Genomic DNA, 27725 nt, shown 5'->3' with positions numbered 1-27725 from the left:
AGAGGTTTGTTCGTGAACAATTTCTTTCAGAGTGGGGTTGTGATGCGATGAGAGTTCTTTAGGAATGACATTCTAGCAGCAGGGTTAAGGGTGGAATGAAAAGAGTTTGGAGATCTGGAGACCTTTAGGGTATTGTGTAAATTTAAGAGGACCTGAGTGAATATAGTGGTAATGAAGAAAGAAAGCATGCTGGTCAGGATGAAGAATGTCAGGTGGGATGCCTCTGTTAGTAGTAAAATTGATTGTTGTGAATTGGATTTTTCTGATTTACCTTCTGGTGGAGGCTCAAAAACTTTGTTCTGGAAGACAGAAATAGAGAATCAAAACCTAGGAATAGTCTGTTCTTTCTTTATTTATTTTTTCATCCTCACCCGAGGACATTTTTCCATTTTTTGTTCAGACAGAGTGGGAGAGAGAGAGAGAAAAGAGAGAGAGAGAGAGAGAGAGAAACATGGACGTGAAAGGGACACATCGAGTGGCTGCCACCTGCACAGCCAGCCAGGGCTGGGGACAAACTGCAACCGAGGTACGCGCCCTTAGCGGGAACTGAACCAGGGTCTCTCTGGACCGCAGGCCGACGCTCTAACCGCTGAGCCAAACCAGCCAGGGCCCTAGGAATAGTCTGTAACTATTCATCAGACCATGAGTAATTGAGCATTATTTATGTATTATATTACTTACTGATTATATTAGAAATGTCTTAGGTATTTCAGATAGTCCTGTTGACATCTGGTTAAATTTTGCCATGCTGCTATTGATGAGGGAAAACCAGGCACAGAAGGCCAAGTAAATTGGCAGAAATTGCTCAGGAGAATTTAGAATATAATTTATCTTTCTCTTTATAGTCCTGTGTAGCTCTGTGCCTTATAGATTATGTTTAATTATTGTCTGTTAACATTTTATGTGGATATATTATATTTTATATGGATATATATATGTTTTAGGTTTTATTAAAATGTCCAGAGTTTTTATTTGTTTTAAACATTTTTTTGTTATTGATTTTATTTTATTTACTTATTTATTTTTTCCTCACCTGAGGACATTTTTCCATTTTTTTTGTTCAGATAGAGTAGGAGGGAGAGAGAGAGAGAAACATCAGTGTGAAAGGGACACATCGAGTGGCTGCCACCCGCACAACCCAACCAGGGCCAAGGACAAACTGCAAGCAAGGTACATGGCCTTAGCGGGAACCAAACCCAGGTCTCTCTGGACCGCAGGCCAACGCTCTAACCGCTGAGCCAAACCGGCCAGGGCAAATGTCCAGAGTTTTTAAAAGCTGTGGAGTAAACATTTTATTGCTGATGATGGAATTGGAATTGGTGCAGTACTTCTGGAAAACAGTGTGGTAGTTCAAAAAGTCGCCCTGGCCGGTTTGGTTCAGTGGTTAGAGCGTTGGCCTGCGGTCCTGAGAGACCCGGGTTCGGTTCCCGCTAAGGGCACGTACCTCGGTTGCAGTTTTTCCCCGGCCCTGGTTGGGTTGTGTGGGTGGCAACCACTCGATGTGCTCCTTTCACGTCTATGTTTCTCTCTCTCTCTCCCTCCCACTCTACCTGAACAAAAAATGGAAAAAATGTCCTTGGGTGAGGATTAAAAAAAAAAGAAGTCAGAAAGATGACCTGGCCAGTGTGGCTCAGTGGATTGAGCATTGCCTCATGGACTGAGAGGTCCCGTTTTGATTCCCTGTCAGGGCACATGCCTGGGTTTTGGGCTCAATCCCCAGTAGGGGGTGTGCAGGAGGCTGCCGATTGATGTTTCTCTCTCACATTGATGTTTTTATCTCTCTCTCTTCCTAAAAAATCTATAAAAAAAAGAAATCAGAAAGATGTGTGTATCTAATTCTAGACAGTCATCCTAAGAAAATAAACAAACACAATTATATATACAGAGATGTTCGTTGTAGTTCTTAATAGCAAAGAGCTAGAAATAAATGTATAGCATTTACAGGAGGAAATGTTATACAGACATTAAAAGATATATTTGGAAATGTGCAGAAATCTATTAAGTGAGAATAGCTCTATGTAATATACCAGATAAATAAAATGTAACCTTATAAAACTTAAAGTTGTTGCACAGCGAGATGAAGGGAGCTATAGCTTATTTTAATTCTTTAATAATTCATATTCTTTTTGATTTAAATGTATATTAGTTCTGAAGATGAAGTGGATGTGCTTTTACATGGAACTCCTGACCAAAAACGAAAACTCATCAGAGAATGTCTTACTGGAGAAAGTGAATCATCTAGTGAAGATGAATTTGAAAAAGAAATGGAAGCTGAATTAAATTCCACCATAAAAACAATGGAGGTCAAATTATCCTCCCTGGAAACAGGTAAACTTTTAATTAGATTTTTTTAAATCCTCACCTGAGGACATTTTTCCATTTATCTTCAGACAGAATGGGAGGGAGAGAGGGAGAGAGGGAGGGAGGGAGGGAGGGTGGGAGAGAGAGAGAAAGAAAGAGAAATATTGACGAGAGAAAGACACATCCTCATAGACAAATTGCCTCCCGGATGACCCCGACCAGAGCTGGGGACGAACTGCAACCAAGGTATGGACCCTTGGCTGGAATTGAACTCGAGACTCTTGATCCACAGGCCGATGCTCTAACTGCTGAGCCAATCGGGCCAGGGCATAGTTTGATTTTAATTTAGATATTTTTCTAAGTTCCATATGGGCAAGAACCTTATTTGTACTCTTTTGTGTCCCCAGCACAAATTGAGTACCTTCAGTGGGTACTTAATAAATATTTATTGAATGAATGAATAAGTGTGTTTGGCAACCTGAGCAGTTTTCTTTGATAATTAGTGAAGAAGTTTACAGTGTTATTGGAAAGAGATTATTTAGTACTGTTTACTTGCATGATTTCCTTTTGTAATTTTTGCTCTGGGAGTATGGGGAGAAACACAGGCTTATAGAAGGATATTTAGGCCCTGTCCAGTTTGGTTCAGCGGTTAGAGCGTTGGCCTGTGTACCAGAGAGTCCCAGGTTCGGTTCCCGCTAAGAGCACGTACCTTGGTTGCAGTTACCTTGGTTGCAGTTTGTCCTGACCCTGGTTGGGTTGTGTGGGTGGCAACCCATGTGTCTGTCTCTCTCTCTCTCTCTCTCTCTCTCTCTCTCTTTCTTTCTCCCTCTCTCCCTCCTGCTCTATCTGAAGATAAATGCAAAAATGTCCTCAGGTGAGGATTAAAAAAAAAGAAAAGAAGTATATTTAGGGTTATATAGGACTGATATGGCAGGTTGAATGATGTGTCGGCACAAATTCCTGTCTCATTTTAGTAAGTAATGAAACATACTTCATTTTCATACTTGGTCTTTATGTAAACTATACCGGACTCAATCACTAATTTGTGATAGTAAGGACTCCTCAGCATTGGTTTCCATGTTGATACGCTATGTATTAGCTGTTAAGAATCAAGTGTATATGATAATAATAATAAAGGCAAAAGTGGATTTTAAGTAAGAGGAAGAATTAGGGATGCAGACATACGATGCCGTAAGTATAGGTAATGTCATAGCACTAGGCACAAATGAGTCCTTGAGTCACTTCCCTGTCTCTCTGTGGTATTCTTATCCTCTTTCCCCTAAAGTCCCTTTAAAGCAAGATATTTATTTCCTGTTCTCCACAGTATGCTGCATGGCCAAAAGGTAGAGATGTATGTTGGCAATATGAAAATATGTCTGTTTTATTTAATTAGATTTGTGGGAAGGGAGAGAAAAATAATCTCATGATCTGGAATATTTAATTAGGAGGGACAGTTCTCTGTAATTACATAGGGCACCAATACAGTAAGTCATTGATGCGAAAGTATTTTTCCACAGATGAGTTTGGGAATGAGTTGATATGACTTTGAGATGATGGAAGAATATATGGAGATTTTTTTTTTTTTTTTGTCAATTATGTAAGGTTTAGTCTGTAAACTTTTCTTGTGGTTTGAATAGGGTCTTCTTCAGGAAATGGGAAAGTTGGGACAGCTTCGACAAAGTACTATGATGATATATATTTTGATTCTGATTCTGAGGATGAAGACAAGACAGGTAAGTGAAATGTTTACCAGGTTTGGCAGTTATATTTTATGGAAAAAGGTTTACTTAGGAGTTATTTGGTATTAGGATTTCCCTGTGTTCGATTTTTTCAAAGAAATTACAGGCTGTTGATGTGAAAACAAAAGCAGGATTGATGAATAAGAACAGATGTTATACAAATATTGAACTATAATGTTGTAAACTTGAAAAATATATATAATTTTACTTGTATACTAATTTTACTACAAGGAAAAAAGATAGAACAGAGGGAAATACAAACATATGAGGACATGGGACCAATAATGGCACTCTATAGACACAACTGGGGAGAGGGAGACTATGTCTTGACTCAGAACCTCCAGGTTCCTTAGTGCAGCAACATTTGCTTTCACACCTGCAAATTCTATATTTTTACCCCCTTGCAGAATTTTCCCTAACGTGTTGATTTTTTTTATTAGCCTCTATATTCTTTGGAATTGATCTTGTATAAAATTTGAGCAAAGTTGGACATATTGACGAGACCTAAAACTAATTTAATTATATGAGTAATTATACTGGAATACACAAATAATGCATTTTATATGGTAAATAAATAATTTTATATATTATTAAATATTGACCTGCTCAAGTATACTTTAAAAGTCTAGTGTATGTGGATGACCATATATTTTTTTCATTCACTTTTGAAATATTCTGATTTCAGTGGCATTTTATATATGGGAACTTGTGGAGAATTTAGATGTCAAAAATAGTTTTTATTCTTGGCTTACTTTGAGTAGCCTTTTTGGAATTTTCATTATTTAAACTCTTGAGAAGCAGTTTTCAGTGAAAAAAATAGTTTGCCTCCCCTGTCATCTTTATGTTAATGCCTTGTTAATTGGACAAGACTTGTACTTGGAGAAATAGTTTAAAAAAATGTTTTTTTTTGGTACGTGCCCCTAGCGGGAACCGAACCCGAGACTTTCTGGTCCACAGGCCAACGCTCCAACCGCTGAGCCAAATCGGCCAGGGCCTAGTTAATATTTTTTTAAAGGAAAATATAAGTAGAAAAAATATGTAGCTTAGGAAATGGGATTCTTCATTCTGTATTAAAAAGGTGTGAACTTTAGACATGATACTTAGCCATATGCTTAACATTTTCGAAATTAGCACAGGTGAGCAAGAAAAAAAAGAAGAAACGACACCGGATTCCAACAAATGATGAGTTACTATATGATCCTGAAAAAGATAACAGAGATCAGGCCTGGGTTGATGCACGAAGAAGAGGGTAAGAACTTAAATTTAATATTTAGAATCTTTAGAGAAAATGATTAAAGGATAATTTTCACTACATTGACATTTTGAATGTATGTATATATGTTTATGCAGACATAAAAGAAGTTTGAGCTCTGGCTGGTTTGGTTCAGTGGTTAGAGCGTCAGCCTGTGGTCCAGAGAGACCCAGGTTTGGTTCCTGCTAAGGGCATGTACCTTGGTTGCAGTTTGTCCCTGGCCCTGGTTGGGTCATGCAGGAGGCAGCCACTCGATGTGTCCCTTTCACGTTGATGTTTCTCTCTCTCTCTTCCTCTTTCTCCCTCCCAGTCAGTCTGAACAAAAAATGGAAAAATGTCCTCGGGTGAGGATTAAAAAACAAACGTAGTTTGAGAAAAAACGGCTGAATATTTTGAAAATAAAGCAAATTTCAGTGAGACAGTTATTTAAAAAAAACTTTGAATTTAAACTGTTGAAGTCAGTCTTTCCATTCAAGAACCAAAGCTGAATTAAAAAAAATAGACACAATTTAAAACTAATTAGAGATTAAGAGTTTATGTGGATGAAGAGTGGATGTTATGTTTTGCATCTGAATTGTTTTTTAACTGTTTACAGATTGGATTTTTAAAAATTGAGGTGAAGTTCACATAACATAAAACTAACCATTTTAAAGTGAACAATTCAGTGGTGTTTAGTATATTCACACTTCTATTTAATTTCAAACCATTTCGTCATCCCAAGAAGAAACTTTGTACGTATTTTCAAATTTGATTTTATAAAGGCCGATACTGTCATAAAACTAAAAAGTAGGTAACTGGCCACTATTACACAGTATTTCTTTAACCTAGCTGTGCTTCAGAAACACCTGGAGAGGATGAAATGTAGTCCCTTGAGGCATACTCTAGGAGATTTTGATTCAATAAGATAGAGTCCAGGAATCTGTTTTTCAAGTCCAGATATATTTTAATGTTGTGTGGGTCTTATTTTTGTAGAATTTCTAAAACTTTTTATTTTTTTTAACTTTATTGTTGAATGTATTACAGATGTTCCTCGTTTTTTCCCCTATTGACCCCCTCCACCCTACTCCCACCCCCCCTCCTGCCTTTCCCCATACTGTTGTCTGTGTCCATTGGTTATGTATATATGCATATGAGTTCTTTGGTCTATTTCTTCCCACCTCCCAACACCCCTTTCCTTTGAGGTTTGTCAGTCTAACAATCAATTTGTACTTTTTTATTTTTTTTATTTTTTTATCCTCACCCGAGGACATTTTTCCATTTTTTGTTCAGGTAGAGCGGGAGTGGGAGAGAGGAAGAGAGAGAGAGAGAGAAACATCGATGTGAAGGGACACATCAATTGGCTGCCACCCGCACGACCAACCAGGGCCGGGGACAAACTGCAACCGAGGTACGTGCCCTTAGCGGGAACCGAACCCGGGTCTCTCTGGACCGCAGGCCGACGCTCCAACCGCTGAGCCAAACCGGCCAGGGCTGTACTTTTTTTTTTTACGTGCCCCTAGTGGGAACCGAACTGGGGACTTTTTGGTCCACAGGCCAAGGCTCCAACCACTGAGACAAACCCGCCAGGGCCAATTTGTACTTCTTAATCCCTTCACCTTTTCCACCCATTCCCCCAACACCCCTCCCATCTGGCAACCAACAAAATGTTCTCTGTATCTATGAGAATGTTTCTGTTCTCCTTGTTCATTTTGTTTGTAGATTCAGTTGTCGATAGATATGTATTCATTGACATTTTGTTTGTTCATGTATTTTATCTTTTTCTTCAAGAAGACCCTTCAACATTTCATATAATAATGGTTTGGTGGTGACGAACTCTTTTAGCTTTTTCTTGTCTGGGAAACTCTTTATATGTCCATCGATTCTAAATGACAGTTTTGCAGGATAGAGTAATCTTGGTTGTAGGTTCTTGGTTTTCATCACTCTGAATATTTCTTGCCACTCCCTTTTGGCCTGCAAAGTTTCTTTTGAGAAATCAGCTGACAGCCTTATGGGAACTCCCTTGTAGGTAACTAACTGCTTTTCTCTTGCTGCTTTTAAGATTCTTTCTTTGTCTTGAACCTTTTGCATTTTGATGATGATGTATCTTGGTTTGGGCCTCTTGGGTTTCATCTTGCTGGGACTCTCTGTGCTTCCTGGACTTGTAGGTCTATTTCCATCACCAAGTTAGGGAAGTTTTCTGCCATTATTGTTTCAAACAGGTTTTCAATTTCTTGTTCTTGCTCTTCTCCTTCTGGCACCCCCAAGATGCGAATGTTAGCATGCTTGAAGTTGTCTCAGAGGCTCCTTAGACTAGCCTCATTTTTTTGGATTCTTTTTTCTTTTTGCTGTTCTGATTGGGTGTTTTTTGCTTCCTTATATTCCAAATCGATGGTTTGTTTCTTGGCTTTACCTACTCTACTGTTGAATCTGTGTAAATTATTCTTTATTTCAGTTAGTGCCTCCTTCATTTCTGATTGGTCCTTTATTATGCTCTTGAGGCCTCACTAAGTTCATTGAGCATCCTTATAAGCAGTGTTTTGAACTCTGCATCTGTTAGGTTGCTTATCTCCATTTCACTTAGTTCTTTTCCTGGAGTTTTGTTCTGTTCTTTTATTTGGGACCTGTTTCTTTGTCTCCTCATTTTGGCTGCCTCCCTGTGTTTGTTTCTATGTATTACTTAATGAGAAGTATGGGGCTAGCTGAGACCAGATGCTGCTTGTTTGAAAGAATTTAGGAAAACCTGAAGCAGGATCCAAGACAGGCCAATCCTACGGTAAAGTAACAGGCAGCAGGTTGGGTGGGCCTGAAAGTTGGGTGGGGCAGGGCCTCAGGGCATCACCAGGGTGGGACAAACAGTGTGAGCAGGTTGCTGGAGTCCCAGATTTGATGGCTGTCTGCTGCCCTAGGGAAAGGCTCTCTAAAGGAACAAAGGCCTCTGACAGCATGTCTGTCCAGGAGAAAGCTGCCTCTCTAGCCCTCCCTCCAGTGCCAAACAACTCAGTTCTTCCCTTGTATGTCTCTGGTGCTTTTCAAGCTGTATCCCCCATGCTGGATCCTGGAGGGTGCGAGTCCAAGTAAGCCCATGTGTGGGCCCTTTAAGAGGAGCTGCCTGAGGCTCCAGCTGCCTCAGCCTCCCTCGGTCTCAGTTCCTGCTGGTTTTTCCAGCCAGAAGTTATGGGGACTTCTTCTCCTGGCACTGGAACCCTGAGCTGGGTGTCTGGTGTGGGACGGGGACCCCTCAGTCCTCAGGGAGGATCTTAATAGTCGAGGGGTACCTCCTGATTTTTATCCATCACTCGTGGGTATGGGACCGGTCAGTCCGTGCCTCCGCCCTTCTACCAGTCTTGATGTGGCTGCTTCTTTTATTTATTTATTTTTAGCCTCACCCAAGGACATTTTTCCTTTTTTTTTTTTTTGTTCAGATAGAGTGGGAGAGAGAGAGAGGAAGAGAGAGAAACATCGATGTGAAAGGGACACATTGAGTGGCTGCCACCCGCATGACCCAACCAGGGCAGGGGACAAACTGCAACCGAGGTATGTGTCCTTAGCGGAAACCGAACCCGGGTCTCTCTGGACCTCAGGCCTAAGATCCAACCACTGAGCCAAACTGGCCAGGGCGTGGCTGCTTCTTTAATTTCGTAGTTGTAGGACTTTCATTCAGCTTGATTTCAGGCGGTTTTGAATGATAGTTGTTCTGTAGTTTAGTTGTAACTTTGATGTGGTTGTGGGAAGACCCGATACCATGTTTACCTACGCTGCCATCTTGACTGGAAGTCTGTGTGGTTCTTCTTCTTCTTTTTTTCTTTTTTTTTTATCGTCACCCGAGGACATTTTTCCATTTTTTGTTCAGATAGAGCGGGAGGGAGAGAGAGAAGGAGAGAGAGAGAGAAACATCGACGTGAAGGGACACATCGAGTGGCTGCCACCTGCACGACCAACCAGGGCCGGGGACAAACTGCAACCGAGGTACGTGCCCTTAGCGGGAACCGAACCCGGGTCTCTCTGGACCGCAGGCCGACGCTCCAACCGCTGAGCCAAACCGGCCAGGGCTGTGTGGTTCTTCTTTTAAAAAAATTAAAAAAATAAATTTTTTAAAGAGAGGAAGAGAGAGGGAGATAGAAACATTTATGAAAAAACAAAAGAAAAGAAACATTAATGAGTGAGAACATCGATTGGCCACCTCTTGCATGCCTCCCACTGGGGATCAGGCCCATGACCTGGGCATGTGCCCTGACCTGGAGTTGAACCAGGACCTCTCAGTCCATGGGATGACACTGCATCCACTGAGCCACACCTGCCTGGCTTGTGTGGATCTTTATATACCGCTTTTTATCCTTCACTCTCCCACTTTGTCTTTTTTTCCTCTTGGTTTCACCCATGTACTACTTCCTGCAACTATTCCTTGCATTTATTTAATGAATATTTTTTGATCACTCACAGTGTGAAATGAACATTTTAAGTGCTTTGGGTGGTATTGAGATAGTCAAGGAGCTTACAGTCTAGCTCCTGATTCTGGTGACAGAACTTCTCAGTGAAGTAAGATGGAATATATTTTCATCAATATATAATTTTGAGAAGAAATAACTTTTTATTGACTTATTCACATTCCTGCATTGAATGGTAATTGCCTTTTAAGACCACAGAAACCAGTTTCAAATAATGAATTCACTAAATTTTAAGCACCATGAGGGCAGTGATCTTGTTCAGTGCTGCATCCCAGGCATCTTGTACATTGGTAAATTGGCACTCAGTATCGAATGAATTAATAATGAAATTTGCTAAACATTTATGAATAAAATATATACCACACATTTTCAGTATTTTTTCCCCACAAATATTTTTGGATTTTTTTTTTAAGAGAGAGAGAAAGGGAAGAGAGAGAACATCAATGTGAGAGAGAAACTTCTTGCATGTCCTGTACTGGGGATTGAGCCTGCAACCCGGGCATGTGCCCTGACCCGGAATTGAACCGGGACCTCTCAGTCCATGGGACCATGCTCAATCCACTGAGCCACGCTGGCTGGTGTCTCCACAAACATTTAAAGAGTTTAGGAGGTAATCCCAATTGGTTTGCCTTTTGTTGTTTAGTTTTCAGGAGTTTACCATAAGCCCCGCCTTCCTTATTTTTGTTAATCCTTACCTGAGGATATTTTTTTCCATTGATTTTTTTAGAGAGAGTGGAAGGGAGGGAGAGAGGAAGAGAGAGAGAAAGAAACATTAATGTGAGAAAGACAAATTGATTGGTTGCCTCCTGCACATGCCCTGACTGGGGCTGGGGATCTAACCTGCGAACCAAGTACGTGCTCTTGACTGGTAATTGAACCCACAACACTTTGGTGCTTGTGCAGTGCTCTAACCATTGAGCCACACTGGCCAGGGCTCCGTAAACCCTCTTTAAGAATATATACTTTTTAAAAAAAATCCTCACCCGAGGATACTTTTTCCATTTATCTTCAGATAAAGTGGGAGGGAAGGAGGGAGGGAGGGAGAGAAAGAGAGAGAGAGAGAGAACATAAGAACATCAGAAACACATCGATTGGTTTCCTCCAGCATGACCTGACCAGGGCCATAGACCCACCTGCAGCAGAGGTATGTGCCCTTGATCAGAATTGAACTTGTGACTCTTGGCCAATGCTCTAGCCACTGAGCCAACTGGCCAGAATATATACTTTTATTTATTTATTAAAAAGTTTTTATTGATTGATTTTAGAGAGAGAAAGAGAAACATTCATCAGATGTTTTACTTATTTATGCCTTCATTGATGGATTCTTGACTGGGGAACCCCCCCCAAAACCTGGTGTATCAGGAGGATGTTCTAACCAACTGAGCTATCTGTCCAGGGCAAGAATATCTACTTTTATATTTTAGCATCTTCATAAATAGATTCATGTTTGTTCTTTCAATCAGCAGCTATTTATTGAGCATTTACTATTAGCCAGACAATGTTCTTGACTCTTGAAATACAACAGGGAACAAAACAGACAAAAATCCTTGGGCACTAGAGCTGATTTGCTTGCTCTTTTTTTTTTTTTTAAATCTTTACCCAAGGACATTTTTGCATTTATTATCAGATAGAGTGGGAGGGAGAGAGGGAGGAAGAGAGAGAGAGAAACATCGATGTGAGAGAGACATTGAGTGGCTGCCACCCACACGACCCCAGCCGGGGCCGGGGACAAACTGCTGCTGAGGTATGTGCCCTTAGTGGGAACTGACCCCGGGACTCTCAGGTCTATGGGCCGGCGCTCTAACTGCTGAGCCAAACTGGCCAGGGCTGTTTGCTTTTTTTAAATTTATTTTTTCTTTATTGATTTTAGAGAGAGAGGAAGAGAGAGATAGAAACATTGATGAGAGAGAACATCGATTAGCCACCATCTGCATGCCTCCACTGGGGATTTGGCCCACAACCTGGGCATGTGCCCTGACCATAATTGAACTGGCGACCTCTTGATGCATGGGTTGATGCTCAGCCAGTGAGCCACACTGGTTGGGCGATTTGCTTGCTTTTTCAATGTAGCTTTACTGTGTGTTAAAAAAAAAATTAATAGACTTCATTATTTAGAATAGTTTTAGATTTACAGAAAATTTCCATATATCTACTCCTGACGACGATGACAGTAACAACACACAGTCTCTCCTATTATTAACAACTTATATTAATATGGTATGTTTGTCACGATTAATGAACCAGTATTGATACTTATTGTTAACTGAAGTCCATACTTTATTCAGATTTCCTTAGTTTTTACCTAATGTCTGTTTTTTGTTTTAGGAGCCCATCCAGGATACCATATTACATTTACTTGTCTTGTCTCATTAGCCTCTGCTTCTTGTGACAGTTTCTCAGACTTTCCTTGGTTTTGATGACCTTAACAGTTTTGGGGAGCACTGGTCAGGTGCAGTCATGTGCCACTTTATTTATTTATTTCATGTGCCACTTTAATGACTGAGATATGTTCTGAGAAATGCATCAGTAGGCGATATTGTGCGAACATCATAGAGTGCACTTATACAAACCTATATAGCTTTCTATACCCTTCTATCCTATTGCTTCTAGGCTGCACATTTGAAAAGCATGTTACTGTGCTAAATACTATAGACAGTTATGTTACAATGTAAGTATTTGTGTGTCTAAACATACTTAAACATAGAAAAGATACAGTAAATATATGGTATAAAAGACAAAAAATGGTATGCTTTTATAGGGCACTTACCATGCCTGAAAGGAGCTTGCTTGCAGGACTGGAAGTTGCTCTGAGTCAGTGAGAGAGTGGTGAATGAATGTGAAGGCCCAGGACATTAGTGAACTCTCCTCTAAACTTGTAAACGCCATATACTTGGGCTACACTAAATTCACAAAACAACCTGAGATTAAATCAAGCACAAGAGAAAATGATGCTATCAAGAGACTTGATAAACAAGAAACAAATGAACAAATAAGACGAACAAAAAATCACAGACACAAACACCATTATGGTGGTTACCAGAGGGAAGGAGCCAAGTAGTAAAGGGGTCAAATATATTGTGACTGGAGAAGATTTGACTTTGGGTGGTGGGCACACAATGCAGTATACAGATCATGTATCATGGACTTGTACACTTGAAACCTATATAATTTTATTACCCAGTGCCACCCCAATAAATTTGATAAAAAAGTAAAAAAAGAACAAAACAGACTTGGTTAACACAAAATGTATAAAACTGCTGTGAGCATAACACAGCACACTGTTTTGTAGCATACTTTTAATTTTTGTAAGTAGAAAGAGTACACTAAAAAATAATGATAAAAGTATATATAATATATAACCTAGTAACATAGTTGTTTATTATCAAGTATTATGTACTCTACAGAATTATATGCACTATACAGTGATACCTCGGTTCTCGAATGCCTCAGTTTTCGACCAAATCAGGATTCGAGAAACTTTTGTCTCGGAATCCGAACAAATATTTGGAACTCGAACTTCCCAGTTGAGCCGAATGGCGTTCATTCGGCCCAGCGCGCCTTGCTTGCGTCATCAGTGTGAGTGCAGAGAGAGAGTCACGCTTTGTGGAGTCCGCTTTCCTATTGGGTTTCATTGCTTCGGTTCTCGAACAATTCGGTTCTCGACTGTCCTCCTGGAACGAATTATGTTCGAGAACCGAGGTATCACTGTACTTTTATACTACAGGTAATGCAGTGGGTTTGTTTACATCAGCATAACAAACATTTGCTCAGTAATATGTTGCACTACAGTGTAACCATGGCTATATGTCACTAGGTGATAGGAATTTTTCAACTCCATTTTAATCTTAGGGAACCACAATTGTGTGTGTGTTCCATCATTGACCAAAATGTTATGTGGTGCATGACTGTATATTGTAGGAGGCCTTTCTAATTGAAAGTTGTCGGATGTTCTTCTTATGACTAAACAGGAAGTAAAGGTTTTTGGGAGTAAGAACAAAGAGGCAACGTGCCATTTTCATCACATTTTATCAAGGGCACATACTATCAACATGATATATGACCGTTAATGTGATTTTCATCACCCTGGTGAGTTAGTGTTTGTCTGGCAGAAAGTTACCGTTTCCCCCTCATATTTTTTGGAAGGAAGTTACTATGTGCAGCCCAGAGTTAAGGAGTGGGGAGTTATGAGGGGAGAGTATCTTCATAAATTATTTTGTAATTCTTCTGTATGGGAGATTTGTCTATTCTCCCTGATTTATTGTCATTTATATCAGCATGGACTCATATAAATACTCATTTATACTTTGGGTTATAATCTGCTCAGCTGGTGTGGCTCAGTGGATTGAGCATTGTCCCATGGACTGAGAGGTCTCAGTTCGATTCCCAGTCAGGGCACATGCCTGGGTTTCGGGCTTGATCCCCAGTGGGGGGTATGCAGGAGGCAGCCTAACAATGTTTTTTTTCTCACATTGATGTTTCTCTCTCTTTCTCTCCCTTCCTTTCTCTCAAAAAATCAATAAAAATATAATATTTAAAAAAATTTAAAATATATACTTTGGGTTATAATCTAATAGCACTTTATTTTGTTGCTCTAATTGTTTCAGCTTTGGCCATTGGGAGCGCTTTCAGTTGGCTCCTGTGCCCCTTTGGCATACATACTGCTTTAGGTTTTTCTTTTTTTTTTCTTTGCACTTCCTTACTTCCTGGCACTACAAGGTGCTCCACACTCATCTCGTATACCCCATTCCTAGAATCAACCATTTTTTCTAAGGGTTACTGATTACTTTTATTGGATAGTAGCCAAATCAAGATCTGGCTTTCATGTGTCTCTCCCCTACTTTTTCTGTTCAAGCTACCATGGTTTTGGAATACAGAGGCCACGTCAACAACAACAGCCTGTTCCAAATAGTGATGCTGTCTTGAATTGCCCTGCCTGCATGACCACGCTGTGTCTTGATTGTCAAAGGTAACAGATAAAGGGTAACAATATACACACACACAAAACAATAATAACGAAACTTGGTGGGCCTCTTTCAAAATCTGAAGTAGGCTTTTGAGGTACTTAGGAATTCTGATAAGGTTTTGTTCTCATCCTGGGTGTTACCTGGCTAATCTTTATATAAATAACTTTGTTTATATATAGTTTTGTCACAAGTAGTGTAAAGAAAAGCACTTGCCAGTAGTGACAAGGATTCAGTGAAACTGCATATGTTATGGAATGATATAATCTCTCCAGTACACTCATTTTAAGTAATAATACAATACATGTAACATAAAATTTACTATTTTAACCATTTAAAAAATTTGCTCTTGCCCTGGCCGGTTTGGTTCAGCGGTTAGGGCGTCAGCCTGTGGTCCAGAGAGACCTGGGTTTGGTTCCTGCTAAGGGCATGTACCTTGTTTACAGTTTGTCCCCGGCCCTGGTTGGGTCGTGCAGGTGGCAGCCACTTGATGTGTCCCTTTCACGTCGATGTTTCTCTCTTTCTCTCTCTCCCTCCCACTCTGTCTGAACAAAAAATGGAAAAATGTCCTCGGGTAAGGATTAAAAAAAAAAAATTTTCTGTTGAGTACTTCATCTGAATGTTCAATTTATTGTCAACTAGACCATTAAAAAATTAAAAAAAATTTTTTCCCAGCTTTATTGACTTATGAGATATGATTGACAGTGTGTAAATTGAAGGTGTATAAAGTGATGATTTGATATACGAATATATTGCAAAATGATCATCACAATAAGGTTAGTTAACACATCCACCACCTCATATAATTACCTTTTATTCTGTGGTGAGAACATTTTTTTTTGTAAAATAATTTTAAAAAAATCTTTTATTGTTGCCCAGCCGGTGTGGCTCGGTGGTTGAGCATCAACCCATGCACCAAGAGGTTGCCAGTTTGATTCTCGGTCAGGGCACATGCCCAGGTTGTGGGCCAAATTCCCAGTGGGAGGCATGCAGGAGGTGGCCAGTTGATGTTCTCTGTCATCGATGTTTCTATCTCTTTCTCCCTCTCCCTCTCCCTTAAGTCAGTAAAAAAAAAAAAATTAAAAAAAATCTTTATTGTTGAAAGTATTACAGATGTTCCCCTTTTTCCCCCCATTAACTTCTCTCCTCCGCACTCCCACTCTTCTCCTGCCTTCCCCGCACTATTGTTTGTGTCCATGGGTTATGCATATGTGCATATAAGTTCTTTGATTTATTTCCCCCCATCCCCCTTCCCTCTGAGGTTTGTCAGTCTGTTCCCTACTTCCATGTCTCTGGATCTATTTTGATCGTCAGCTTATTTTGTTTATTATATTCCATGAACAAGTGAGATCATGTGGTACTTGTCTTTCTCTGACTGACTTATTTTGATTAGCATATCCTCTTCAGGTTCCTCCATGTCATCTCAAAGGATAAGAAATCTTTCTTACAGCTGCATAGTATTCCATTGTGTACCACAACTTTTTCATCCACTCATTTACTGTTGGGCACTTGGGCTGTTTCCAGATCTTAGCTATTGTAAATAGCTGTGCTGTGAAAATAGGGATGCATATATTTTTTCTGATTGGTGTTTCAGGCTTCTTAGTATATATTCTTAGAAGTGTGATCACTGGGTCAAATGGAAGTTCCATTTTAATTTTTTGAGGAAATACCATACTGTTTTCCACAGTGGCTGCACCAGTCTGCATTCCCACCAGCAGTGTACTAGAGTCCCCTTTTCTCCACACCCTCACCAACGCTTGTTGTTTGATGATTTGTTGATGGCGGCCATTCTGGCAGGTGTGAGGTGATATCTCATTGTTGTTTTAATTTGCATTTCTCTGATGATTAGTGATGTTGAGCATTTCTTCATATGTCTCTTGGCCATTTGTATGTATATATTCCTTTAGCCTGTTTTGTCTGGGAAGCTCTTTATTTCACTTTCTGTTTTGAATGATAGCCTTGTTGGATAGAGAAATTTTGGTTTCAGATCCTTGCTTTTCATTACCTTGAATATTTCATGCCAATCCCTTCAGGCCTGTAGTGTTTCTGCTCTGAAATCAGCTGACAGCCTTATGGGAACTCCTTTGTAGGTAACCTGTTGCTTTTCTCTTGCTGCCTTTGAGTCTCTCTTTGTCTTTCATTTTTGCAATTTAATTACGATGTGTCTTGGTGTGGGCCATTTTGGGTTCTTATTGCTTGGGACTCTGTGCTTCCTGAACTTGTATGCCTTTTTCCTTCATGTGGTGAGAACTTTTAAGATCTATTCTCTTAGCTACTTTCAGGTATGCAGTATAATATTGTTAACTATAATCATCACACTATACATTACATCCCCAGAACATATTTATCATATATAAATGGAAGTTTGTACCCTTTGACATTTTCACCCATCCACCCTCCTTCACTAACTACCAATCTGTTCTGTTTCTAAGAATTCAGTTTTTTTAGAGTCCACATATGAGTGAGATCATACAGTATTTGTCTTTGTCACAAATGGCAGGGTTTTCTTTCTTTCTTTTTTTTTTAATGGCTGAATAATATTTCATTATATATATTTCCCATATTTTCTGTATCCATTCATCTGTTGATGGACACTTAGGTTGTTTCAGTGTCTTGGCTATTGTAAATAATGCTGCAGTAGGTTTTTTGGTAGGAAGACCACAGAGGTAAAATGTCATTTCCATCACATATCAAGAGCACTATTTATCAACATGATTTATGACTGTTAATGTTGACCTTGATCACCTACCTGGTTGTGGTAGGGGAGCAGATATCTCTTTGAAGTAGTGATTTTATTTTCTTCAAATATATACTCAGAAGGGAGGTTGCTGATCATATGGTAGTTCTATTTTTAATTTTTTTGAGGAGCTTCCATACTGTTTTCTAGAGACTACTAGTTTACATTCCCACAAACAGTGTGCAAGGTTCACTTTTGTTATCTCATCTTTTTTTAATATGCTTTTATTTATTTATTTTTTAGAGAGGGGGGAAGAGGGAGAGAGAGAGAGAGAGAGAGAGAGAGAGAACCATTGATGTGAGAGATTAATTGGCTGCCTCCTGCACACCCCAGAGAGAGAGAGAGAGAGAGAGAGAACCATTGATGTGAGAGATTGATTGGCTGCCTCCTGCACACCCCAGAGAGAGAGAGAGAGAGAGAGAGAGAGAGAACCATTGATGTGAGAGATTGATTGGCTGCCTCCTGCACACCCCATACTGGAGATTGAACCTGAAACCCAGTTATGTGCCCTGACTAGTAATTGAACCAGTGACCTCCTGGTGTATGAGATGATGCTCAACCCAACTGAGCCACACTGGCCAGGGCCTCTCTTGTCTTTTTGATAATAGCCCTTCTAACAGCTGTGAAGTGATACTTCATTGTGGTTTTGATACACATTTTCCTGATCATTAGTGATGTTGAGCACTTTTTCATGTATCTGTTGGCCATTCTTTGGAAAAATATCTATTCGGGTCCTTGGGTCATTTTTTAAAATTAACTTGTTTTTTTACTATTGAGTTGTTTGAGTTCCTTGTATATTTTTGTTATTAACCCCTTATCAGATAATATATGATTTGCAAATATTTTCTCCCATTTTGTAGGTTACTTTTTTTTTTTTTTTAATCCTCACCTGAGGATATTTTTCCATTGATATTTAGAGAGAGTGGAAGGAAGGGAGGGAGAGAGAGGAACATTGATGTGAGAGAGACACATTGATTGGTTGCCTCCCGCATGACCCCTAATGGGGCTAGGGATTGAGCCTATAGCCCAGGCACATGCCTTGACCAGAATCAAACCTGTGACCCTTTGGTCCATGGGCTGATGCTCCAACTGGTGAGCCAAACCGACCAGGGCTTGTAGGTTACCTTTTTATATTGTTGATTATTTCTTTCTTTCTTTTTTTTTTTATCCTCACCTGAGGACATTTTTCGATATTTTGTTTAGATAGAGTGGGAGGAAGAGAGAGAGAGAGAAACATCGACATGAAAGGGACACATCGAGTGGCTGCCACCCACACGACCCAACCAGGGCCAGGGACAAACTGCAACCGAGATACGTGCCCTTAGCGGGAACTGAACCTGGGTCTCTCCAGACCGCAGGCCGATGCTCTAACCGCTGAGCCAAACCGGCCAGGGCTATTTCTTTCTTTTTGTTAATCCTCACCTGAGGATATTTCCCATTGATTTTTAGAGAGTGTAGAAGGAGGGGGAAAGAGAGGGAGAAAGAAACATCAATGTGAGAGAGACACATCTATTGGCCTCCTGCACATGCCCTGACTGTGGCTGGGGATTGAACTTGCAACCTAGGTATGTGCTCTTGACTGGGAATCGAACCCGTGACCAGGCCGATGCTCTAAGCCAGTGGTTCTCAACCTTCCTAATGTCGCGACTGTTTAATACAGTTTCTCATGTTGTGGTGACCCCAACCATACAATTATTTTCATTGCTACTTCATAACTGTAATTTTGCTACTGTTATGTCTTGGGCGACCCGTGTGAAAGGGTCATTCCACCCTCAAAGGCGTCACCACCCACAGGTTGAGAACCACTGCTCTAAGCACTAAGCCACACTGGTCAAGGCTCTTGATTATTTCTTTGCTATGCAGAAGCTTTTTAGTTTGATATAGTCCCACTTGTTTGTTTTTGCTTTTGTGGCTCATGCTTTTGGTGTTACATTCAAAAAAGCATCTCCAAGACCAATGTCAAGGAGTTTTTCTCCTGTTTTCTTCTAGGAGTTTTACAATTTCAGGCCTAACATTTAATGCTTTAATCCATTTAAAATTAATTTTTGTGATTGGTGTATAATAGGGGTCCAATTTCATACATTTGCATGTGAACATCCAGTTTCCACGGTACTGTTTATTGAAGAGACTATCTTTTCCATATTGAATATTCTTGGCTCCCTTGTCAAATATTAGTTATATGTTGTGGGCTTATTTCTGGGCTCTCAATTGATTCTGTTCTCTTGATCTATGAATCTGTTTTTTTTTTAAATTAATTAATTAATTAATTTATTTATTTGGTACGTGCCCCTAGCAGAAATCAAACCCAGGACTCTCTGGTCGCGCAGGCTGACGCTCCAACTGTTGAGCCAAACTGGCCAGGGCTATGAGTCTGTTTTTATACCATTCCCATACTGTTTATGCCAATCCTATATTCTAGTTTTGTATTATAGTTTGAATTCAGGAAATGTGATGCCTCCAGCTTTGTTCTTTTTCAAGATGGCTTTGACTATTAGGAGACTTTTGTGGTTCCATATAAATTTTAGGATTTTTTTTCTTTAAAAAAATTTCTTTTCCTGCTTTATTGATTTGAGAGAGAGAGGAAGTGAGAGGGAGAGAGAGATAGAAACATTGATGAGAGAGAACATCCATTGGCTGCCTCCTGCATGCCCCCCACTGGGGATCAGGCCCACAACCTGGGCATGTGCCCTGACCAGGAATTGAACCAGTGACCTCTTGGTGCATGGGTTGATGCTCAACCACTGAGCCACACTGGCTGGGCTATACAATTTTTTTTCATTGATTATTTTTTATGAAATTTATTGGGGTGACATTGGTTAATATGATCATACAGGTTTTGGGTGTGGGTTTCTTTGTTAAAGGATCTGTATATTGCACTCTGTGCCCACCACCCAAAATCAAGTCATATTCCGTCACCATATATTAGGCCCCCTTCACCCCCTCCACTCCCAGCCTCTTCCTTCTGGCAACCACCACACTGCTGTTTGTGTTCAAGAGTTTCAGTTTTACATCCCACATGTGAGTGAAGTCATGTGGTTCTTAGTTTTTTTGCCTGACTCATTTCACTTAGCATGATATTCTCAAGGTCCATCCATCCATGTTGTCATGGATGGCAGTATTTCATCCTTTCTTTTGGCTGAGTAGTATTACGTTGTATATATGTACCAAATCTTTTTTTTTAATCCTCACCCTAGGATATTTCTTCATTGATTTTCGGATAGACTGGGAGGGAGAGAGGGAAGAGGGGAGAGAGAGAGAAACATCCATGTGAGAAAGACACATTGATTGGTTGCTTTTTACATGACCTCAACCAGGGCCAGGGATCGAACCCTACAACTGAGGTATGTGCCCTGACAGGAGTAGAACCCATGCTCTTTGGTCTGTGGTTTGATGCTCTGACCGACCCTACACCACATCTTCTTTATCCAGTCCTCTATCATTGGACACTTTGGTTGTCTCCATGTCTTGGCCATTGTGAATAATGCTGCAATGAACATAGGGGTGCATATATCTTTGTGAATACATGTTTTCGAGTTTTTTGGGTATATAGCCAGGAGAGGAATGCTGGGTCATGTGGTAGCTCTAGTCTTAATTTTTTGAGGAATTGCCTGACTGTTTTCCATAGTAGCTGTACCAGTCTGCATTCCCACCAGCAGTGAATGTGGGTTCCCTTTTCTCCACAACCTCTCCAACACTTGTTATTACTTGTCTTATTGAACATAGCCTTTCTAACATGTGTAGTTTTGATTTGCATTTCCTTAATTGCTAGTGAGATTGAACATGTTTTCATATATCTGTTAGCTGTTCGTATGTCTTCTTGGGAGAGGTGTCTATTCAGGTCCTCTGCCCATTTTTTGATTGGATTGTTTGGTGTTGAGTTTTATGAATTCTTTATATATTTTGGATATTAAACCTTTGTTGGAGCTATTGTTTACAGTTATCTCCCATTTGTTTGGCTGCCTCTTTGTTTTGTTGTAGGTTTCTTTTGCTGTGCAGAAGCTTTTTAGTTTGATATAGTCCCCTTCATTAGTTTTTGCCTTTACTTTCCTTGCCTTTGGGATAAAATTTATAAAATGTTCTCTGTTACCAAGGTCCCTAAGTTTGATACCTATGTTTTCTTCTATGTAATTTTTTGTTTCAGGTCTTATATTTAGGTCTCTGATCTATTTTGAGTTAATTTTATACATGGGGACAAACTAATCCAGTTTCATTCTTTTGCACATGGTTTTCCAATTTTTCCAGCACCATTTATTGAAGAGGCTGTCACCTTCATTGAGTGTTTCTGGCTTCTTTGTTGAAAATTATCTGCCTATATACATGTGATTTTATTTCTGGGCTCTCAATTCTGTTCCATTGATCTGTATGTCTGTTTTTCTGCCAGTACCATGCTGTTTTGATTATCATAGTAAAATTTGAAGTCAGGTAACAAGGTACCTCCAGCTTTGTTCTTTTTTCTTAGGATTGGTTTGGCTATTCAGGGTCTTTTGTGGTTCCATACAAATCTGATGATTTTTGTTCTGTTTCTTTAAAAAATAATAGTGGGATTTTGATGGAGATTGCATTAAATCTGTATATTGCTTTGGATAAAATGGTCATTTTAACTATGTTGATTCTTTCAATCCATTAACACAGTATATTTTTCCCTTTTGTTATGTATTTTCAGTCCTCACCTGAGGATATTTTTCCATTTATCTTCAGTTAGAGTGGGAGAGAGAAAGAGGGAGAAAGAGGGGGAGAGAGAAATATTGATGTGAGAGGGACACATTGACTGGTTGCCTCCTGCGTGACCCTGACCAGGGCTGGGGACATACCACAACTGAGGTATGTGCCCTTGGCTGGAATCAAACCCGTGACTCATTGGTTTGCAGGCCGACACTCTAACCACTGAGCCAAATCGGCCAGGGCTTTATTTGTCTCTTTTAATGATGCCTTGTAGTTTCCAGTACATAGGTCTTTCATGTTCTTTGTTAAGTTTATTCCCAGATATTTTATTGTTTTGGTTGCAATTGCAAAAGGAATTATTTTTTTTCATTTCTTTTTCTGAAGTTTCATTGTTCATTATAGAGGAAGGCAGTGGATTTTTGTACATTGATTTTTTATCCTGTAACTTTATTATATTTATCGTTTCTAATACTTTTTGGTGGAATCTTTAGGGTTTTCTAGACACAGAATTATGTCGTCCGCAAAAAGTGACAGTTTTACTTTTTTCTTCCCTATTTGTATGCCTTTTATTTTTTTCTCTTGCCTTAATGCTCTTGCTAGGACGTCCAGACTGTGTTGAATAAGAGTAGTGAGAGTGCACATCCCTGTACTGTTCCTGACCTTAGGGGAAAAGCTTTCACTTTTTCACCATTGAGTATGATGCTAGCTGAGGGTTTATCATATATGGTCTTTATTATGTTGAAGTACTTTCCTTCTATTTTATTGAGTGTTTTAATTATATATAGGTGTTGTATCTTATAAAATGCTTATTCTGCATCTATTGATAAGATCATATGATTTTTATCCTTTCTTTTGTTAATATATTACATTGATTAATTTGTATATATTGAACCATCCTTGTGTCTCTGGAATGAACCTCACTTGATCGTGATTTATTATTTTTTTGTTGTATTGTAGTATTTGATTTGCTAATATTTTGTTTAGGATTTTTGCATCAGTATTCATCAGAGATATTGGTCTGTAGTCTTCTTGTGTTATCTTGTGTTATGTATTTCTAGGGACTTGTCCATTTCTAATATTGCTTGTCCTTTTTTTTTGTAATTGATTTTTTAGAGAGAGAGGAAGGGAGAGAGAGAGAAACATCAATGTGAGAGAAACATCCATTGACTGCCTCTTGTACGCCCCCTACTGGGGAACAAGGCTGCAACCCAGGCATGTGCCCTGACCAGGAATCAAACCGGGACCACTCAACCCATGGGATGACGCTCAATCCACTGAGCCACACTGGCCAGGCCATCTTTCTGACTTCTTGAATTACTACACTGTTTTCCAGAAGTATTGTACCAGTTCCAATTCCATCAGCAATACAAAAATTTACTCCAGTCTGACCAATATGGCTCAGTGGTTGAGCATCAGCCCATGCACCAAGAGGTCGCTGGTTCGATTCCCGGTCAGGACATATGCCCAGGTTGTGGGCCCAGTCCCCAGTGGAGGGCATGCAGGAGGTAGCCAGTCAGTGTTCTCTCTCATCGATGTTTCTGTCTCTCTCTCCCTCTCACTTACTCTCTCTGTAAAATCAATAAAGGAAAAAGTAAAAATAAAAAAAAGAAAAAGTTTACTCCACAGAGTTTTAAAAAATTCTGGACATTTTAATTAAATCAAAACATGTAACTAATATATCCACATAAAATGTTAACAGACAGTAATTAAACAGTAATTACAATCTATAAGGCACAGAGCTAGAGAGAACTATAAAGAGAAAGATAAATTATATTCCAAATTCTCCTGAGCAGTTTCTGCCAATTTACTTGGCCTTCTGTGCCTAAGTTTTCCCCATCAGTAGCAGTGTGGCAAAATTAAACCAGGTATCAGTAGGACTATCTGAAATGCCTAAGACATTTCTAATAAAATGAGTAGAATTAGATAGGAATATCAGTGAGAGAGAACATCGATTGTCTGCCTCTTGCATGCCCCTCACTGGGGATTGGGCCCACAACCTGGGCATGTGCCCTGATCAGGAATCAATAGTCGACCTCCTGGTGCATGAGTTGAAGCTCAACCACTGAGCCACACCGACTGGGCTCTGTGTAATCTTTAGAGTTTTCTATATATAGGTTCACATCATCTGTGGACAAAGATAGTTTTGCTTCTTTCTTTCTGATTTGGAGGCCTTTTATTTATTTTTCTTACCTGATTGCTCTGATTAGAACTTTTGTGTTGAATAAAAGTGGTGAAAACAGGCATTTTTGTCTTTTTTCTTGATCTTAGAGGAAAGTTGTCAGTTTTTCATCAGCGAGTATGATGCTAGCTGTGGGTTTTTCATATATGGCATTTATTATATTGAGGAAGTTTTCTTTTCTAACTTAATAGGTTTTTTTTGTTTGTTCTTTTTTGTTTTATCATGAAAGCATGTTGAATTTTGTCAAATCCTTTTTCTGCATCAGTTGAGATCAAGTGTTTATTTTTCCCCTTCATTCTTTTAATTCAGGTACAGTCATCCCTTGTTATGAAGGGAAATTGGTTCCAGGACACTTCCCCACCTCCTGTCTCCCAAGGGATACCAAAATTCATGGGTGCTCAAGTCCCTTGTACTAGAAAATGGCATAGAACAGTGCATATCTTTGGTCCTTGGCACTTAACGGATTTCCAGCTGCAGATTGAAACTACTGTTTTTCTATCTGCAGTTGGTTGAATCTGTGGATGCAAAACTGGCAGATGCAGAGGGTTAATTGTATACTCTCTACCTTTTTCTTTTTCTTTTTTTTAAATTTATCTCTCTTGTTGAATGTATTACAGATGTTCCTCATTTTCCCCCTATTGACTCCCTCCCCGTCCCATTCCTGTCCCTCGCCTGCCTTTCTCCACACTATTGTCTGTGTCCATTGGTTATGCATATATACATATAAGTTCTTTGGTTTATTTCTTCCCATTCCCCAAGCCCCCTTCCCTTTGAGATTTGTCAGTCTAACAACCAATTTGTAATTCTTAATCCCTTCACCTTTTTCACCCATTCCCCCAATCCTCCTCCCATCTGGCAACCAACAAAATGTTCTCTGTATCTATGAGAATGCTTCTGTTCTGCTTGTTCATTTTGTTTTCTACCTTTTTCTTTTGCTTCTTTGCTGACCTTTTAAATGCTTAACTTAGTCCATGTTCTGAATCAAGTTAACTGAAACTAAATGATGCTGTAGTGGTGGAGTTGTTCTAGGAACTAATGAGGAGCTAGATGTAATTTATTCTTATCTGCTAGCTGGAGGTTTTTGATGTACAATCATTAATTTATGTACTTTCCATATGAACTCTCAAGCTTTTTGTATATAAATCAACATGTAGGCCCTGGCCAGTTTGGCTCAGCAGTTAAAAGTGTCGGCCTGTGGACCAGAGTGGTGGGTTCAATTCTGGTTAAGGGCATGTACCTTGGTTGTGGTCGTGCAGGAGGCATCCAATCTATGTGTTTCTCTGACATCGACGCCCCCCACTGTATCTGAAGATAAATGGAAAAATTTCTTGGGTGAGGATTAAAAAAATAATTGACACCTAGAATATGTTTATGAAATGAAGGAAAAGTAAAATGTCTTTATGCATAAGTTGTTTCTTTCAAGTTAAACCATGTTTCAGGGTTCCTATACTCAAAAGAAGTTGCTTCATGATCTAACAGTTGACATTTTCCTTGGTAAAAATTGTGTTCCAAGGATTAATAAGGGTTAATTAATAAGGATTCCAATACAGTGGAATATAAATGAATTTTTTATAGTCTTACCTGGAGAAGCAGCAGCTTTGAGTAGTCTAAGTTACAGTGGGGGTGGTGATGGCAGAGATCAACATTCGGAACTAATGAAGGCATAACTGGAGTTCACTGTTTTTAGCCAGATAGATCTTTCTGTTACATGAGGTTTAAAGGGAAAAAAAAGTAAAGCAGCTTATTACTAAGTGGGGAAAGAAGTATGAAAGTATTAAGTATGAGGAGAACAAAGGAAGCATTATCTATTCTTTAGACTGCTGGAGTAAAGCCAAGAGTGGATATTATAAAGTCAGAAGTTCTTTGAGCTTTTAAAAACTGTAGCTTTTACTGAAATGGTGACCAGAATGGCACCACTTGTAATGAGAAGTGGGCAGAGTCTCAGATCACAACAGAAAGACAGGCAAAGATTATTTAAACATCACCAATCACGTTTCCTACATTTGTCATCTAAGTTTGAAGAGCAAATCAAATTTTTATCTGAGATAAAAGTTACTTTTGTACTATATTAACACATTTCTTCCTATTCTTTTTAAAATTTATTGTAATTGATTTCAGAGAGAGGAAGGGAGAGAGAGAGAGAGACAGACATCATTGGTTGCCTTGCACATGCGTCCTAACCAAGGATTGAACATGCAGCCTGGGTTTGTGCCCTGACTGGGACTTGAACCCACCAGTTTTTGTTGTATGAGACTGTGCTCCAACCAACTGAGCCATCCTGCTGGGGCCATGTTTCATCCTATTCTTTAAAAAAATTTTTTTGCTTTATTAAATTTTAGAGAGAGCAGAAGGGAGAGGGAGAGAGAGATAGAAACATTGATGAGAGAGGACACTGATTGGCCGCTTCCTGCATGCTCCCTACTGGGGACCTGGCCTACAACCTGGGTATGTGCCCTGCCTGGGAATAGAACCGGCGACCTCTTGGTGCATGGGTAGACGCTCAACCACTAAGCCACACTGGCCGGGCTCATCCTGTTCTTTTTAAAAATATGTTCTTATTGATTTTTTAGAGAGAGAGAGAGAAACATCAGTGTGTGAGAGAAACATCAATCAGCTGCCTCCTGCATACACCTTTTGGGGATCAAGCCTGCAACCTGGGCACATGCCCTGACTGGGAATCAAACTGGGACCTCTCAGTCCATGGTATGGTGCTCAATCCACTGAACCACACCTGCCAGGCTTGTCCTATTCTTAAAATAACACTTAACATAAGTTTCCTATTTTGTTCTTGTGCCTCTACTTTGGTTGGTATTTCAGTAAGTTTTTGGTGTTCTCAGATTTTATCTAAATGGATAACTATTAAAATAGAACATAAATACACATTCTCCATTTTATTTTCCTCTTAGGCATGAATCATACAAAACTCAGTATAGAGCAATGTTTGTGATGAATTGTTCTGTCAACAAAGAGGAGGTTCTAAGATACAAAACCCCAGAGAACAGGAAGAAAAAACGAGGCCATAAGAAGATGAGGTCTAATCATGAAGATGCTGCAGAACAGGCAGAGACAGACGTGGAAGAAATCTATCACCCAGTTATGTGCACCGAATGTTCCACTGAAGTGGCAGTCTATGACAAGGACGAAGTCTTTCACTTTTTCAATGTTTTAGCAAGTCATTCCTAAATAACTAAGTTGGCATTTAATTGTCCAATACTGTATATAAGGCAAATATGGACAGTTATTTTCTTCCTGCCGATTCATGTCATTCTGAGTGGTTATTTGAGGAAGTTTGGTTTTTTATTCTTTTTGAAAGAGAATGGTTACCAACCTTCATCTCTCCCTCATCTTAAAAAAAACTTTCCCCAGTTCTGTTGGGACTGATTATTCATTCCCTTTTTGATGGACTTTGGAAACTTGGGGCTTTTTATTTATTAAAGCTCTTTAGAATTAAAATGTTCTGGAGTTATAAG

General features: G+C 39.6%; 1 protein-coding gene across 1 annotated transcript in view; it reads left to right on the top strand.

The window, feature by feature from the left end:
- LOC118616274 (E2F associated phosphoprotein) overlaps nt 1-27725 on the top strand; it is a 32654-nt gene extending 4929 nt beyond the window's left edge. Inside the window, exons 2-6 of the mRNA XM_036241799.1 lie at nt 2147-2328; nt 3939-4034; nt 5172-5289; nt 14569-14682; nt 27162-27725. Of these exons, the coding sequence (XP_036097692.1) occupies nt 2147-2328; nt 3939-4034; nt 5172-5289; nt 14569-14682; nt 27162-27438 (787 nt within the window). The 3' untranslated portion in view covers nt 27439-27725. The remainder of the gene's footprint in view (nt 1-2146; nt 2329-3938; nt 4035-5171; nt 5290-14568; nt 14683-27161) is intronic.

This window comes from Molossus molossus, unplaced genomic scaffold (genome assembly GCF_014108415.1).
Source record: "Molossus molossus isolate mMolMol1 unplaced genomic scaffold, mMolMol1.p scaffold_m16_p_1, whole genome shotgun sequence".
Lineage (NCBI taxonomy): Eukaryota > Metazoa > Chordata > Mammalia > Chiroptera > Molossidae > Molossus > Molossus molossus.
This window is presented reverse-complemented; position numbering and strand designations above follow the sequence as displayed.